Consider the following 17,362-nt stretch of genomic DNA (forward strand, 5'->3'; position numbering starts at 1 on the left):
CGTGGTGTTGAGGCGCTGGCGGCTATCAAAGATGACAATGTGGTTGGTGGGGCACGTCGATATTCTTCACGAAATCTGGGCAGGTGCGGCAGTTCGCTTGCACGGGCCATGTCGATATATTTTCTGGTGGGACCCTTGAACTACAGGCGCATCTAACTGACGCGCTATAGCGACTCGGAAAATTTAATTGCTGCGCGACACCAGCAGTACTTTGGGGACACCAAGTAGGTGTATATCCTGGATCCATTCAAAAAACCCTGCGTCATCGACTCCATCCTTATAACCAGGCGCATCCGACAATCGCGCGCATAGCGACTATGGCGCCCGTCAGAGGCCGTGGTGGTTTCCGGGGCAGAGGACGAGGTAGAGGTGGCGCAAGAGGAAGGGGAAGAGGCGGTAGTAGAGGGGGGTTCGCTGCTGCAAGGACCGCCGACGAGGTCGAAGATTCGTGAGTACGGATATTAGTTACAGAGAGGGTCGTCTACATGCTAACCGTCAAATGAAGGAATGTCAACATGCGTGCACCATCTGACTCTGAACAAAGCGAATCTGAAGGCTCCGACAGCGGTGCTTCCGAAGACGATGATGGCGAGGAGGAGGAGGAAGAGGCTCAGCCAGCCGCCAACGCCTACGCAGCTCTCCTCCAATCTTTCTCCGCCCGCGATACTGGCTCAGATGAACCCCGGAAAAAGAGGCGGAAGCTTGAGCACGATCACGAACGAGAACAGGCCGTTGCCAAAGACACCGACCAACTGGAAGACCCTGAAGCCAATGCGAATGACCGTGAGGACGAGGCAGAGCAAGGCGATTCCGACGACGACCAAGCAGACGGAGATGATACCAAGGAACAAGAGCTGGAGAAGGCCTACGAGAAACACTTTGCAAATCCAGACGAGAACGAACTGGCAGCACGGCTGAAACGGATAGCAGCGAACCAATGGTCATCGCATAAACTGCGCACGGCATCAGGCAGTGCAAAGGGTTTTGGCATTCTCCAAGTCCCGAGCGACGAGGTCCAGCCACCCTTAAGGAGAGTGAAGAGCACTCGCGACCTACAATTAAAGGCTCGACTGGTGGAGAATGCGCACAAGAAAGTCGGAGGCTTTGACCCAGCCGAACAAACCATTGCACCGTCCCTGTTCGGCTACCAAGACCTGCTGTTCGGCGCGCGAACAGTACAAAACGCTAACCGCCTTCGAGACATCACCTGTCTGCATGCGCTGAATCATATTCTCATGACCCGCGACCGAGTGCTTAAGAACAACGCAAAGTTGGCAGCTGCAGGCGACGACGACGATGCCGAATACCGCGACCAGGGCTTTACGCGTCCCAAGATACTGTTCCTTCTTGAGACCAAGCAGGCTTGTGTACGCATCTTGGATTCCATCACCAAACTCTACGACTTTGAACAGCAAGAAAACAAGAAGCGATTTCTCGACAGTTTTTCACTGCCAGAAGACAAATTTTCGGACGACAAGCCCGCAGATTTCCGCCAACTATTCGAAGGCAACGACGAAAACGAGTTCCGCATCGGCGTCAAGTTAACACGTAAGACACTGAAGTTGTTCTCAACTTTCTACAACTCCGACATCATCTTTGCTTCTACTCTCGGTCTGCGTCGAGCAATCGAGTCTGGTGACCCCAAGAAGCGGGACTACGACTTCCTATCATCCATCGAGATGGTAGTTATGGAGCAAGCGGATGCTACCCTCATGCAAAACTGGGACCACACAGAGTTCGTCTTTGAGCACCTGAATCTCCAGCCAAAGGATTCTCACGGCTGCGACTTTTCACGGGTGCGTTCGTGGTATCTAGACGGACACGCACCACATATTCGACAGACCATCGTGCTCTCCGCGTTCCTGACACCAAAGATCAACACTCTGTACAACAAGCACATGCGCAATGTAGCCGGGCGCTTAAAATACACTGCCGATAACACAGATGGTCTGATAGAAACAATGTCGTACGGCGTAAAGCAGACGTTCGTGCGTTTCGACTCACCGTCCCATCTTACCGATCCAGACGCGCGCTTTAAATACTTCAACACATCCATCCTACCATCGATCAACCGCATGCCGAGGCCGCCAGAGGGTGGTTTGGGTGTTTTGATCTTCATTCCATCCTACCTGGACTTTGTCCGCGTGCGCAACTCGCTCGTCGACTCGGACTTTTCATATGCTTCAATCAGCGAATATACCGATGTGACCGATGTGCGCAAAGCCCGCTCACACTTTATGAACGGAAAGCACTCACTGTTGCTGTACACGGGTCGTGCGCACCATTTTCACCGCTACAAGATTCGGGGTGTCAAACGGGTTGTGTTCTATGGTGTGCCAGAGAACCCGATATTCTATGACGAAGTGGTAGGCTTTATTGGCAAGACTCTGGAACGGGCCGAAATTAGTAGAGCAGAAGCTAGTGTCAGGGTGTGTTTTTCAAAATGGGAAAAGATGGAGTTGGAAAGGATTGTTGGCACAAAGAGAGTGGGCAAGATGATTGCAGACAGGGGTGATGTATTTGACTTTGTATAAACATGTATGATCTAAAATAAAAGGGGCACACTTGGAGTTCGCTCACCTAGCATCAACAGTCTTATTGGTTGGATGTAGTGAATGCACGCTGAATATACGATTTCTTCATCGCACTCACTACCACTTCCTGCGTCTATGCTGCCTATCTAAATGAATCCAAGACGCGTGCTTCGCCTGAGCGTGACACCTATCTGTGGAAACGTAATGAAAGCTTCGTTTGATCGTGATCTCAAAATCACCTGGCCGTTTGCAGCTGCTGAAGCGTTATTTCCACGTTGACCACTCGCTCCTGCTTTACCTTCACTTTCACCCAGCCAAGTCTGTAGGTACTTAAGCAGATCCATCTTTCCTCCAACCACTACTCTATAAACGAGTCAACTTTCAAGTAGTAGGAGAATCGGCCTACTCTCTTCCTTCTACTTCAAGATGAAGCTCCAATTCGTCTTTGCTGTATTGGTAGCCACTCTCGCCAGTGCTCGCGTGGTAGTGTCTCCGTGCCCATTACCTGAACACGTCACCCATGTCAACTTCACTCTCGTCGATGCTGCCTCTGTTAACTCAAACTCTTCCTCCAAAGCTCATACTTTTGCCGAACCAACCAAGTTCGAAAAGTCTGCTGAAATCGGACGTACGCTCGATGCGGCCATGAAGTCCAAAGACAGCATCGCCCGGTGGTTCTTCAAGGACTTTCCCAACTTTCAAGAGACATGTCAAAGTCCCTTTGATGGCGATGGGCGGGAGGATCTGGCAAGGTGGGGCTTCGACGACAGCGAGAAGTTGAGGAAAGAGGTTGAAAAAGAGTGTGACTTTGACGCGTATCATGGTATCAAGCCTGCCTTTGATGAGCTAGGCTTGGACACCAAGGCAGAGAAAGACGGTGGGCCGAACAAATGTTTCAAGATCAATCATCGTGACGGTCCTGCTATCAAAAGGCTCCCGGATGGTTCTCTCCCTCTTGAGTCAAACCAGTACTACGATGTGTGCGGTAAGGAGTATAGGGCAAGTGTTTGCAGATCACTATTCGACAAGGATATTGCTGACTGATATTTAATGCAGGCAACAGGTGCTACATACGAGTTCGCTGTTAATCCAAACGGACTCGTCGTCCTCATGAACATCATGAGCTTGAGTTTCTGCGCCGAAAAATTCACCTGGTTCCGAAAACCACTCCCCGAAGAGCTACCTCATATTGGTACACCCTCGGATATAGCATGGGCTGTCTGGAACCGAGCTGGTGCCTCCAACATTGCTGATGTCAAGTACCTCCTTGTGACACAGATCATGAACCCAACTTCTCGAGATATGATCAGAACAGCGCTTGGAACACTGCAGCCTCCTCAGAGTGAGACCAAAGTCTGGCCAGGCAGTGACTTTACCATGGATACGGTTGGGGGCAGAGCAATCTTGGGTTAGTAGTTCATGTAGTACTAAAGTGATTGACAGTTGGGTTTTAATGCTGACTGATGGACTAGGGTCACCGATTGGACGATGGGTCGGATACTTCCTCTTACAGCACAAGAAACAACTCGGTGGCAATCGATTCATTTCAAAGATCAGAGTCTTTCGGCCCAGTACCGCTTCTCTTCCATATCTCGTCTTCTATGTCGATCCCACGCCAGCTGGCCCTGGTTCAGCTGCGGAGGTAGTACCTCGTGAACTAGTAGAACTCGATGGCAGCCTTGAGAGAATCGGAGAGTCTGATGGTACGAACTCATCGCATATTGTAAAAAAGAGTGCTGATGGGAAGCACGTGGTGCGGGAGCATATCTTCCATGGTGGGACTTGGGCAACGAAGTCCGAGGAAGATGTCATGAACTTTGGCTTCTGATGCGACAAGGCAATATGACGGACTTGAAGATTCGTCCGACGGGGAATACATATTCCAGAAATTATGGTGGCTGGGCTGCTTTCTAATAAGAGCAATCACCAATACTGACTAAGACGTGCATGAGGCTTTTAACTAGGCTAAAAAAATGTACTCACTACCTGCATAAGTGTTTATCTGCTCGTATTATACATACCGCGATGGCCGGGGCGGATGACTGTATCAAGCCAAGCGCACCCACGGCACGAACGGGTGCAGGTCGTGTTGAACATGATCTCATGGAAGCCAGTGTCCCGCAAGGGATGAGGGTATGCGGGGATATCGTCATGAAAAAATGGTGAATAGCTGGGAGAGAAATCAAGGCACATGGCGCACCCAAGGCGATCTAGTCATGTCCAAGTCCCCCACACAGCCATTGTACCTGCGTCGCTTGCCCACCCAGCATCGTGATCTAGACGTATGTGTATGCCAAAAGGCGAATCGTGCCGGGATAAACGGCAGAACCTGAGCGGTCCGTAGGACTTGGCAATATTTGCACGGTGGTTCCGGCTCCTTCCTTCGCGGGGTATCGTGACGTTCTGTTGCCAACCAAACTTAGCCACCAACTCCACGACCTTACCACTCACACGCTGCCAACAGAGACCCCTGATAAGACCTTTCCGACATCCCTATTTTATGACTCCACGCTGAAGCATCGAGGGGCCGGGTTTGAATTTGCCGGGTGTGCGGTGAAGGGCCACGTCGGAGTGGCTGGGGCGCTCTGTTTAACGCCAGACTCCACCCGCAAGATAGGCGCGAAACACGTCTCGCCAAGCGTACGCCTCATCCCTTCTTGGCCATGTCCAATGGCTCGCGCCCGTCCGGAATACTCATGGTTCCAGTGTAGCGCTACACTGCGCTGACACGGCCAAGTACCTCAATGAGCGGATCGTGGCGGTGTGCCGAGCCCTAGACAAGCTTTTCTGTTCTCCGTTTTTGGGCGTCGATATGGCTGCGAGCAGGAAACCCGAGTCGAGCCTGTCGCTCTTATTTTAGCGACGTGGTACCCGTGCCTCCAGTACATACCTGCCTTCTTTGTTGACACCCTGGAACCTGGATTACTCTTCTGCATTGCTATCGTTGCCTGCACGTCCTGTGCCAGGTCCGATTCTTGCGCACATACGCCAACATGTTGCGATTCGACGTTATTCTCAAGTTGGCTTTGGTACCGTCGATACTCTACCTACTCACATCTGTGGTTTCGGTGGCTTTGACAACGCACTACTGGATCCTAACCGACTGGGTTGTACCGCGAGGCGTTCTCGTTACCACCTCTGACTTCGATGAGCGAGCGAGGCAGTTTGTGACGGATGCGACAATTGTGTATTTTACCGACGCGGATACTGATGCGACAATTGTATCGGGATGCCTGAACTTGGCCGCGGCCGTTATCGCCATTATCGCATGGAGCACTCTGCGAAAACCAGGAATGGACGCCTTGATTAACTCGGTTGGTGTCTCAGTTCTTACACGGAAACATCAGAAATCTAACTTTCACACCTAGACTGTACGCCGGTTCTGGATACTCAGTCTTGTCTTCATGTCCCTTGCTGGAGCGGTCATGGCCATCGTCTCGCTTGCACTGCACTACACGAAACTGGGCAACGACCAATGGGGATGCACTCAGGAGCGACTGATGATGGGTGGAAAAATGAATACCAACGTCTACTGCACCCGAGAAATGGCCGCATGCCGATTTCAACCCGGATTTGTCACTGGTCAGGATAAGCAGAATGCTAGCGTTGCTTGCAACGAAGCTGTAAGTTCCTTATCATCACATGTTGTGAAATGCTTTTTTGCTAACATCAGAGTAGACTGTAGTCAAGTGGATGCAAATCATCTTGGTACTTCTAGGGCTTACTGTGCTATCCATGTTCTCTCTCCAGGCTTACCTGCGTCGAACCAGCAGAGAGACTAGACTAATGGGACAAGGAGCCCTGACGGAGAAGATTTGAAGCGAGCAGATTTCCCGGACTATAGACGACACATGATTTCCCACGCAGTCAACGAATTTCCTTGCACCACATCGTTCTTGGCGTTTGTTTTTGTTCTTAGCATGCATATGCATTGCACGACACTGCATCAACTTTGGGCGTTAGCATCCCCTCCTTCCCTCACAAGTGGGCCACTTGCGATACACACACACGTACGACGTAACGAAAATTTTAAAGCGCATGATAATGGCATGATGAAAGCGTGTGCTACGATGGAAGTTGGCAGAAGATACATGCCTGTCAATTTTTCTTTCTGGTTCTAAACAAACTTTAATTGAACAAACTAGACGTTTAGCTCCTCCCCCCTCCCCTGCAAAAGTGTAGTTCCATGTCGAATCATGCTGGAAATCCCGACAATACCATGACACCTTCACATCGCATACCTACCTTTCCCCACACACCCGCAACGTAGATCCCATCCCGCCCGTCAATCCCCGACGTCAATCTCCCACCGTGGCGTCCACACACACACGTACATGGCCGAAATGCACAATTCCCATGACCACCCATCCCCATCTCTGCATCTACTTGTTTCTGCCTTGGAAAAAAAAAATTCCCCATCCCACTTCCTTGCCGCACTCACCAACGCTAACCCAATTCAACGCATCTCTTTTCTTGGTTTCCGCGGCGAGTGCGAGGAAGTTAAAAAAAATGCGCGCTTGGGCGTAGTTTAGTAGCTTCCCACTCACACTTGTCCACGCACCAAAACCTCCTAAAAAGGGGGGGGGATTGGAGAGGGCGGCTTGGCAGACGTCATATGAGGGACGTCATTGGCTTGAGGTGTGAGGAGGTTGGAATGGGAGTGAGAGTGGGAAGGGTAGGAGGTGTGAGTTAGAGGGGAGATGTTGAGATGGTAGGCGGGTAAGACGGAGAGTAGTTGGGTTTAGGGATGGATGGGTTTCGGGGAAGTTGGGTAGTCGCTTTAGGGTGCTGAGGTGATATTGTCGGGATTATGTGAGATTGGGGAATTTTTGTAGTCGGAGGAGAGAGGTTGAATGGTTATGGTGGTGTATGGGAGCGGATAAATGGTTCTAGGAGTTTCAGTCCGTATGTGGAAATTTCTTCGAGTGGCTTTGTAAGGCTTGCCATAGAGAGACTAATAGTGGGAGTAGCGGCCTGTAGTCTTTGATATTTTGTATGCTTGTTATTAGGAATGAAGGAGGGTTTTTTATGTCTGCATGATAGTTGCGGATGTATGTGCTCTTTTTACATTAGCCTCGAGTATCGTCGTTTGTCGTGATATCGCCATAAACCTTTTAGAAGACAAGACGGCTTTGTATGACAAGCGATGTGGAGTATTTGCCCAACATCCAAGACTCATGCGGATATAACTATCATCAGTGATAAGTGAATCATGGTGGGTTAACAGCATCTAGGCGTGAATGACGAAGATGAGACAGTTCAGTGGTGTTAGTTGTATAGTGACTGCCTTCAACACATGGACCACACAGCTGTTTGTTTACACACTGAGGCCGCTCCTGCCTATCACAAGGAAAGCACCTTGCGCACTGCATGCCTCCATATTCCAATTCTCGACCTCTCAGAAGCTCCCTTTTCCATTCAACACTGCGAAATGGCGCCCAGCATTGCCTATCCCGGCTTATATGCTGAAGTCACTGTTGACGGGTGCCGGCTGACAGAGTACGACGATGGCGAAGATGCACGCTCTAAAACCAAAACAGTCTACATCCAGTCAGAAGCAGGCGAGCAGTTTGGCGTCCAGTACTTCATCCCTCCGAGCTTATTCATGGAGTACGGCATCAAAGCAGAGGTCAGCATTGACGGGGTCAGCATGCGCAAGTACATCCATGACAACTATGTCGGCCGTCTTCATGGGGTATCAAGGTATGCATGTGCCAGCAGTGCCCATATTGGAAATCTCTTCATCGGGCAGCGATTTCGGTTTGCCACTCTGGACACACGTAAGCTTGATCCCTCCATCTTTTCAGACTGGCCTAATAAAGTTCCTCACAGACGAAGAGACGGAGACAATAAACACAGCGGTACAGAACCAGCTAGCAGTCACAGGCGACATATCGGTGTCTTTCTATCGCATCACCAACATCCGTGTCTCAAGTGCAGGCAAGAAGGCTCCAACTATACACGAGTATGACAAGGTTCCAGAAAAGGCACTGAAAGGCTCGGCAGTGTCGCTCAAAACACAGTACAACTCCAAGTAACTTCTCTCTTTCTCGAGTCTGCTAACTGGCCGAATAGACTCGACCCATTCGAACGCATTGCACCAGTTACGTGGGTGGAAGCCGATCATGTCGATGGAGACCGCCCATTTGCTGTTATTCGATTCAAATATCGCTCTGAAGGTATGCGACACTGGTCCAGAAAAGACAAAGCCTAACAAAATCACATCATAGCTGCTCTCCGGTCGCTCCATATACCCCCTCCGCTTCAGAATTCTGTGTCCTTAGAGAAGGGCTCCGCCAGCCCACTTTCAATGGTGAACAAGGCTCAGCCGCTGGATGATTATCACGTAACGAATTTCCTGTGTCAGCAGAACTTGCAAAATCATGACTAACAAATTGTATGCAGCCAGGGAAAGAAGAAAAGCCGGTAATGAAACGACACCGTACCGAGAATGACGAGGACTCCGAGGTCAAACTAGTGGAGGAAAGGAGTGCAAAGCGTCGATGCCTACCCACCGATAAGGATGAGATCATTGTACTGGAGTGAGAGCGCTGTATATGCGAAAAAAAGGTGGTCATATGTGGAGTGAAGAAGGAGGCTCGCACTGTGTTCTGCTGGTACGAACACGCTATGTCGATGACTGGGAGGACATGTCTTTTATGCTAGGCATACTTTAAGTGATATGTTCCCTCAATTATTTACACCCAAAATAGAAAATTCCAAATGTAAACAACTCACATAAATCTCTACAAGTGACTGCGGTCGTTGGAAGTGTAAGGAACACATTGCAGCTGACCGAATTCGCATCGTCCCTCGAATTCGATGAGATGATCGCCAAAACAATTTTAGCCAACCGCAAACGAGACTTTTGCAAAGGAATAGAGATGGATAAATATATATATATTTTTTTTTCAAAAATAGCAAACTCTCTACCCCACCTATCCGCTACAAGATCATCTTAAACAAGCTCACATTGTTCTGGTTTTGATTTCATTCTGTTAGATTAAAGGAGATACTACTTTGGCCTGCCTGGATACCATTGCATAAAAGAAAAGATAAATACCATAACCAGTTGCTTTCTCACTGCTCGCAGCTATAAGTTTGGCAATCTACAGGCTATCTCTCTTCGTCGTAGACCTCAGCTTGACTTGTCGGCTTGATACTTATCAGCGACAAACTCTCATCATCGGTCGGGCATCTTGTTACGAGTTAAGGCGCCTTGAGGAATGAAATGCATAGGCAGGAGGAACAGCTGGTTTTATACTCGCTTTGGGAGCTGGATAATTTGGTTTAATGATGATGAGTCAACCGCCTGGATTCTTGGTTGAGGGAGTGAGTAGCTGTTTATAATTTGGTTGTCGAACAACAATGTTCGTGCACTTGCCACCAACTTCAGGGCTGGAGTTGCTAATGGGGAGTGTCAATTGGTTTCTGCAAGTAATTATATAGACTATATTTAAAAGAAACTACACTAGAGCATAACGATTACAAACGTGCCACGTGGTTCCCTGGCAGGTGATGAGCGCAACTTTTAAGCTCGTAAAGAGGCCATTGATAAGCCATATGGCGAGAACGGGATGTATGAAAGCAGTGCTCTGCGACCGCCATCATCGCGCCACGGTACCTGATTATGCTCTACGTAAGATCGATAATCTCGCATCCATTCTCGTTGATGGTGATGTTGGGTCGTGGGCGCTTTGCTGCAGATACGAATGATACCTCACCGTCCTCCTCGCTACCTCCAAGGATAATCGGGTACTTGCGTTTGAGACCTGGTTCTTTCTTTACTTTTGTCAGGAGACTGTTCTGTTTCGACCCTGGTGCGTTGACCAGATGCGTCTCGTTGTCTTTGGCTTGAGTGAGTTGAGGAGACGGGCTCCGCGGGATGACGAGTAGCGACTGAAGGGCAGCTATAACCTGTTAGCCAAAGTGTACTCCAAGAAGAAAGTCTACATGAAAGCGACATATACCTCTCGAGCGGTACTTAAAGTTGAAGATGGCAAAGGGTAGTCGCTGTAGATTGACATAATCGAAGTCTGTGTGGCTCGAGCTTATATAGGGCTCTTTGACTTCCGTGCCTAGCCTGTATCAAGAATCAATATAGGGTTTATAAAGATCAAAGGAACATACCCTGCCCAGTGTGTTAAAGCCTGCCCTTTCAATGCCTTTTCTGGGATTGGACCGACACCAGTTTGCTTCTTTTCGATATATTTCCTGTTGGAGCGCACTTCTCGGAGATTCTCAATGTAATAAGCTTTGAGGGTGATGACACCAATTGATTTCAGGTCCTTGATGAGACCATCTCCTAGATTATAATCATATGATTCTTCTAAATTACATTTGTTAGCAGACACAGCTCAACCGGCGGCAGGTATCTCACCAATCTGAAGCTCGGAGAAGCAAAACTTTTGCAATGTGCGTTGTCCGTCCGCAATCTTTGTAACAGTAGTGTTGAACACCCGCTTCACGCTCCCTTTTGCACTCTGATATTGGTGATCGCCGATGATGCGCGAACGAACGGAGTTGCCGTCTATGTAGAGCTTGACAATCATAGCGTAGCGAGGGAATGGTTGATGGACTTCAACTTGGACTGCAAATTCCGCGCCAGATTTTGCTTCGACGTATTTGGTGACAGTAGTGGTGGTTGTATTGCCATCGTCCTCGTCAAACTCTTGTAGTCGTGCCCCGTTGCATTCGACGTGAACTTTGATTCGGGGGTTTTCTCGTGTAATGGCCATGGTTTTATGAAGAAACGACGTACTTATACGTCAGAGTTAGATGGAGAAAGACAGTGAGATATAAAGCGAAGTATAGTGGACGTGGCGAGATTGTATGTGTGTGTGTGTGTGTGTGTGTGTGTGTGTGTGTGTGTGTGTGTGTGTGTGTGTGTGTGTGTGTGTGTGTGTGTGTATGTGTTACAGCAGTGTCAAGAGTGAGCAGTGTGAAGTGAAAGTGAGGACGTGTAGTTGCTAGTCGTGACTGCTATTCTTGGGCTGCACGACAATGCACCACCGCCGCGCTTGCTTATATTGGAGACAGAGTCCAGCTACCAATACGAGTGACCGACACCACCGCAGAAGCAAGCAGAGGTGTCCATTAGCAAACATGCGCTAAGAACTATGCCCCGTACCTCATGACCAGGTAACACACAAAACTAACGCTTTCACGGCAAGGAGACAGCGATTTCATATGTACGAATATTCTATTCACTCATCAATACTACAGGTAGGAACCACCTGCGCAAAAACACCTCCCTAACCATGGTCCTATTCCAATCCAAAGCCTTGATGCCCAGAAGCAAGAAAAACCAAACAAAGGAGAGAACGCAGCCCGTCAAAAAGGAGCTCAAATGTCGAGGGATCCATGACAGGTGATACTAACAAAACATTGCGCCGAAGAGGCGAGAAACACAAGCCTAAGAAATGAAATGTCGAGCCCTCGCAAAGAGATCACATCCAGTACGCCTTATGCATCAAAAGCCCATGTGCCAGATGCCTATTGTACGTAAACAGAGATTGAAGGAAACGCTATGCAGTCGTTATCATGGAAATATACCTCCATACAATGGTATCATTTGCTGATGTAGATCAGGCTGTGAGGTTTGGAAGATCGCAATGGTAATAATGCCGAGATGGATGGTAGAAAGTGACTCGGTGGTGAGGGGCCACCGATGGAAATGGAGATGGGCAGTACCAGTAGATGCTGTCATTTGAGTTAGCATCAACTGGACTGAGCATCTACCATGCACCTATGCTGGCGGAGGAGCCACTTCCGTAGTTCCCGCTCAATAGTTGCTGGCGAATCGACATGGCATCAGTAGGCCCAGCTGTGGTTGCATTGCCAGTCTCGGCACCCATCCAGCCAAGACCCCCGCGCAGCTCATTGACAGCCTCTTGCATCTTTCCACCTGAGACCTCATTGTGCTTGGCAATCTTCTGATCCCATCCGCCATACTGGAGTTGTATTCCACCTGCTCTCTTTGCTGCCTCCCGAATGACGATCGCCCATGCCTTAGCCATCTCTTCATATGCCTCCTGTTTGTGTCGGTTGTGCTGGTAGGTATCCCAGTTGGGAAGACGATGGAGAATTTCGGTGGCTCCATCCAAGAAGGCGAGTGAGGTGGCAGGTTGTTGTTCGTTTGGTGGGAGAAAGTGAGGCGTGAAATCCTTGAGAGAGTCCAGCAGATCGTCAAGCTGTTGGCGGACCCTGTTGTATGCGTAATCTGATGATGCACGGTTACCAAACGGAAATGCCCCCTGGAACGCCGCCTCATATTTGGACAAAACTTCCATGGCTGATTGGATACTGGGGCGAGGCGCTGTGGTGACGACTTCGTTGCCAATATCTGGGTGGCGCTGGCAAATGGACTGGAGTAGGTTCCGCATCTCGTCGGCGCTTAGTGTCTCGAGGAGGCGCGGCAGAGGGAGTGGTCGACCGGAAACATTGGTTCGCATACGTTTCATGCCTCGTGGCGCAGGTCGGGGGAGGATGGCAGGAGAAGTAGATGGGGATGCACTCATGCGGTCGTCGTCGCCGGCACTTCCCTCATCGTCGGCTTTCCGCTTGCGGCCCGTCACGGCAGTGGAGGATGGCATGACTGAAGAGTAGTGTCTGAGATTAGTTGCTGGTCCGTGGTTGATGTTTTGGTAGCAGCGAGTGGACATACTGTTGCGAGTGGGCGAGCGACGGTTGTTGTTGTTCAAGAGGTGAGGGGGCGTGAAAGCCTGATATTGTACGTTCATGGCGACAACAAACGGCCCGCAAACGCTGTGAAAGTCGCAGATCTGCTTTGCGGGACACCGGGCGGCGGGTGATGATGCGTAGAAGGTGGCGCGGGAGGTGATGTTTTGGTTGCGTGGGCGATTTGGGCGGTGTCGGGTGCGTTGTTGTTGGTGGTGGAGACAAGCAGAGCCATGCCCAGCAGAACCCAAGATGGTACGTGCTGGGAGACCGACCGTGCACCACGTCACGTGCTGTCCGGTGTAAAAGCCTATGCTATGTGCATCCTTGGAACCCCTCGCGTTGCACGGTCTTTATTCCCGGATTAATTCAATTCAAATACCCTCATCATCACAACAATGTCACACGATATCACGTCTTGAGTTGCATAGTATGCTGGGAATCATGTATCCGTGGGGGATCATCTGCCACGGCACTAGGTCCGCGGCATCTGATCTAGTCAATTTCTACCCAGGACACACCTTGTGGAGTCTCTCCTTTTGAAGGACCAAGCGGTGAATGCCCCTTTTGCGCACCTGAAAAAACTTGCTTGTTCGTTTTGTGGCGCTTTCGTTTAGATGTCATACAAGGGAACGCCATCATCTACATACCGCACTTACCTGCTAAATAACGAAAACGTTTACAGAGACTCAGCAATACCATGTTATACAAGACACAGACGCAAGAAATCAGGTTAGAGGTAAAGAGATTGGGCCGCGACAAGATCCCGACGAACGAGCTCCAGTGCTGCAGTAAACTTTTGCTCAAGCTCTTCACTGCCCATAACTTTGGCGGCTTGGGCTATCTGCCGGAGCAACTCCTCCAGTCGCCTGAAAAGGCGAATCAGACTGCCTTCGTAGACATCGGTCATTTTGCTGAAACACATTAGCTATGGATCAAGTACAAGCGGCTGGGCGAACATACCAAATCTCCGAGAAAGTAGCACCCTTTGACCAGGCAAACACGACCTCCATGAGCTCGTATTTGAAAGATTTAAGGTATTCCTCCTCGTTGAGCGTCAGCTTGCTCTCTTGCGACATCTTGGCGATGACTCTGGCTTGCTGCTGGATCTCGCGGTAAGGCTTGGCGAGTTCTTCTTTTAGCGCTGGCACTTCCTGTGTCTTCTCCTCAAAGATGAAACAACTCAGACAGGCGGCGCATTGCTCGGGTGTCAGCTCATTGAAGAAACGGTTGAAGAGCAGTTCACTGAGAACTAGCTCGTCGCCCGTGCTGATTTCGCAGGCAACGCGGGCTTTCAGCTGGACGACATCGGTGTCGTCGATGAAGCCTAGTCGACGCAGCACACGTTTCCTGCTCTTCAGTTCATCAAGCTGAATAACGGACAATGCGTTGGCGATCTCCTTTTTGGTGTTCTTGATCTTTTCACCAATTGCAATTTTCTTTGCGTACTGGCTATAAAGCTCAGGCAACCTGGGCGAGTTGTGAAGGGGATTGGACAGGAGACGAGACTCCAGTACTTCGATTTTCTATGTCAAGTTAGTCATGCACTATAGCAGTGGCCCGTAGACACCTACCCTTAGAAGTCTCTTGAAGCTTTCATCCTTGATATTCATGTTCTCAATAGGATCCAAAATGGCAATACCGTCTGGGAAACGCTTCTTGACTTCGTTGAGTGCCTTGCGAACATTATTCCTCTGTTCCGTTGACTTAAGATCATTTGGCAGGAACACGCGGAGGTGACCAATTGACTCAATGCAGTTGAGAACTACGGGTACCACTTCCATCTTGCCCTTGTCACCAGGCGCAGGTGGCCGGACACCAGGGGGTAAACCATCGTTCACTACAGGAGCAAACTTGTTGTCACTGCCGACGATGAGCAGAACGTCGACAATATATGACTCTTGAGGTGGTAGGACTTCGCCCTTGTTTGCTTTGCGAGGGGCAAATGCTACAACTGCACCCCAGCCAAAATCATGATCTTTGTAGCTAACTTTGACGAGCCGGCCACCCTGCAGGAATGGTAGACAGTAGTTGGGGTGCATAATTACGTCACGCATATCCTTGGTGTGAGTGTCCAATTGTTGTCGCAGGTTGTAATAGTCCTTGACGGCGGCTTCGTCAATGATGGTGGTGTTGAGCTTTTCTTGTTCGAGTTCCTCAAGTTCTATAACTGTCAATGTATGACCAGGACTAATGGAGAGTAAGACTTACGTTTTTCCAAATTGGAGACACCAGCTGTGCTCTGGAATTGATAGAAGCACTTTTCCAGCATGAACTCGGGAGAGATGCCTTCCACTCGCATTAAGTTCAGAATCATATTGTAGCCAAGATGGAAAGCCGAGTTCAAATTGTCCTGCTGACCGCGCACAATTTCCTTGGCTACAGCGGGCTCCATCTGCTCGTCGATCATCATGATGACAATACCACGATCGTCAAGACCACGACGACCGGCTCGACCAGACATTTGAATGAATTCCGAAGGTGTAACCCATCTTTGGGATACTCCGTCAAACTTTCGTACACTTGTGAATACAACAGTCTTGGCTGGCATGTTGAGTCCGATGGAGAACGTCTCTGTCGCGAAGAGTACTTTGATCAAGCCCTCCTGGAACAGGATTTCGATGGTTTCCTTAAGAATGGGAAGTAATCCAGAATGATGAACGCCAACGCCTCTCCGAAGAAGAGGAAGAATGTTCTGGATCTGAGGTAATTGCCGGTCCTCCTCCGAAAGCATCTCAATGGCGCTGTTGAATACCTTCGTGACCATGGCCTTCTCGGATTCGTCGTTGAACGCAAGGGAGCTCATGGCTAGCGCGTAGTTTTCACACTCGCGCTTACTGAAGCTGAACACAATGACGGGATTGTAGCTCTTAACCATGATCATCTTGACGATCTTGTAAATGTCCGTCTGCTCTCTGTTGCCGCCTGTATTGGTCTTTTTGTCCTTGCCTTTGCCCTTGCGCTTGGCCATGAAGTCCTTCGCGTCAGTTCCAGCCTTGTCGGCGATGGATGACATAGCCTTTTGGAAGTTCTCTTCGCGGAACACGCCCTTCTCGTCAACCACCAAATGTATACCATCGGCGCCGGCAGGGAAGAAATAGTGTTGTAGCGGGGTTGGACGGAAATCGGTGTAGACGACGTGGCATGGCTGGCTATGGGTTTTGGTGATCCATTCGGCAAACTGCATCGAGTTGGGAATGGTGGCGGACAGAAAGACGTAGCGGACCTTGTCGGGAAGCAGAATGATAGTCTCCTCCCATACGACACCTCTTGACTTGTCGCGAAGGTAGTGCACCTCGTCAAACACAACCCAAGCTACTTCACGCATAATTTCGGAACCTCTGTATAACATGGATCGTAGAATCTACAAATGTTAGTATCTACGAGCTCTAAGCTTTTTGCGCGATACACACCTCCGTTGTCATGACTAAACATGTGGCGGTCGGGTTGATGGTGACATCACCTGTCATGAGACCGACGTCGCCGAACTCTGCCATGAACTCTCGGTATTTCTGGTTGCTGAGTGCCTTGATGGGACTGGTGTAGATGACTCGCTGATTGTTCTTAAGACATTGTGCAATGGCGTACTCTGCCACGACCGTCTTTCCGGCCGAAGTATGCGCTGATACGAGGACACTCTCGTTGCGTTGAATCGAGGCAATAGAGACCTGCTGGAAGGGATCCAGTGCAAAGGGCCATGTGCGCGCCGGCTCCGTCGGGGGTTTGTGCTCAGAAATGGGTACATAGTCGTAGTCCGGCGGTAAGGCGACCTGGTGTCGGACCTGATGTGAAAGTACTACAGCCTGTCCGTCTTGGGTCTGTGCCTGCAGTCCAGCAGCAGCAGCGACCTCGCGCGATTGCTCAGTCTCGAAGTCGTCGGTAACGATGGGCTCGGGCTCGGCATCACGCTTCTGCCGTTTTTTCAGTGTCTCGGCTGCGCTATTTTCGTTTGCACCACCTTGTGCTTCTGCGGGCGCATCCGACATGGTAGCATCTTCGACAGGCACTGGCGACTTGACATCGCCGTTGGCCTGGCGCTTCTTGGTCTTGCGGGGTGCAGCGTCCTTTGAGGGGCCGCCCTCGAAAACTTCAAACATGTCGTCATCCATGGTGAGAGGGTGTGTGTGCGCGCTCTAGGTGAGGGGGGT

At 49.9% G+C, this 17,362-nt stretch overlaps 7 protein-coding genes across 7 annotated transcripts; 4 read left to right on the top strand and 3 right to left on the bottom strand.

Moving 5' to 3' along the window:
* Positions 1-317: 317 nt before the first annotated feature.
* Positions 318-2,534, top strand: COCVIDRAFT_14241 (hypothetical protein; the record flags this gene model as incomplete). The annotated part of the gene is made up of 2 exons (XM_014703126.1): positions 318-448; positions 506-2,534. The coding sequence occupies 2 exons, from the start codon at positions 318-320 to the stop codon at positions 2,532-2,534; spliced, it is 2,160 nt and encodes a 719-aa protein (XP_014558612.1).
* Positions 2,535-2,960: 426 nt separating this feature from the next.
* COCVIDRAFT_93893 (hypothetical protein) lies at positions 2,961-4,362 on the top strand (the record flags this gene model as incomplete). The annotated part of the gene is made up of 3 exons (XM_014703207.1): positions 2,961-3,539; positions 3,591-3,942; positions 4,007-4,362. The coding sequence occupies 3 exons, from the start codon at positions 2,961-2,963 to the stop codon at positions 4,360-4,362; spliced, it is 1,287 nt and encodes a 428-aa protein (XP_014558693.1).
* A 1,165-nt stretch (positions 4,363-5,527) lies between these two features.
* Positions 5,528-6,353, top strand: COCVIDRAFT_35977 (hypothetical protein; the record flags this gene model as incomplete). Its single annotated transcript, XM_014703208.1, has 3 exons — positions 5,528-5,848; positions 5,903-6,157; positions 6,213-6,353. 3 exons carry the CDS (start codon positions 5,528-5,530, stop codon positions 6,351-6,353), a joined length of 717 nt encoding a protein of 238 aa, XP_014558694.1.
* Positions 6,354-7,965: 1,612 nt separating this feature from the next.
* On the top strand, positions 7,966-9,080 carry COCVIDRAFT_35978 (hypothetical protein; the record flags this gene model as incomplete). Its single annotated transcript, XM_014703209.1, has 5 exons — positions 7,966-8,314; positions 8,367-8,556; positions 8,610-8,713; positions 8,765-8,880; positions 8,940-9,080. 5 exons carry the CDS (start codon positions 7,966-7,968, stop codon positions 9,078-9,080), a joined length of 900 nt encoding a protein of 299 aa, XP_014558695.1.
* Positions 9,081-10,169: 1,089 nt separating this feature from the next.
* COCVIDRAFT_14245 (hypothetical protein) lies at positions 10,170-11,272 on the bottom strand (the record flags this gene model as incomplete). The annotated part of the gene is made up of 4 exons (XM_014703127.1): positions 10,170-10,444; positions 10,505-10,617; positions 10,665-10,863; positions 10,915-11,272. 4 exons carry the CDS (start codon positions 11,270-11,272, stop codon positions 10,170-10,172), a joined length of 945 nt encoding a protein of 314 aa, XP_014558613.1.
* Positions 11,273-12,271: 999 nt separating this feature from the next.
* COCVIDRAFT_93955 (hypothetical protein) lies at positions 12,272-13,276 on the bottom strand (the record flags this gene model as incomplete). The annotated part of the gene is made up of 2 exons (XM_014703210.1): positions 12,272-13,131; positions 13,201-13,276. The coding sequence occupies 2 exons, from the start codon at positions 13,274-13,276 to the stop codon at positions 12,272-12,274; spliced, it is 936 nt and encodes a 311-aa protein (XP_014558696.1).
* Positions 13,277-13,947: 671 nt separating this feature from the next.
* On the bottom strand, positions 13,948-17,323 carry COCVIDRAFT_24873 (hypothetical protein; the record flags this gene model as incomplete). Its single annotated transcript, XM_014703160.1, has 5 exons — positions 13,948-14,128; positions 14,178-14,740; positions 14,789-15,378; positions 15,426-16,578; positions 16,628-17,323. 5 exons carry the CDS (start codon positions 17,321-17,323, stop codon positions 13,948-13,950), a joined length of 3,183 nt encoding a protein of 1,060 aa, XP_014558646.1.
* Between the last annotated feature and the right edge of the window lie 39 nt (positions 17,324-17,362).

This window comes from Bipolaris victoriae, assembly GCF_000527765.1.
Source record: "Bipolaris victoriae FI3 unplaced genomic scaffold scaffold_24, whole genome shotgun sequence".
Classification (NCBI taxonomy): domain Eukaryota; kingdom Fungi; phylum Ascomycota; class Dothideomycetes; order Pleosporales; family Pleosporaceae; genus Bipolaris; species Bipolaris victoriae.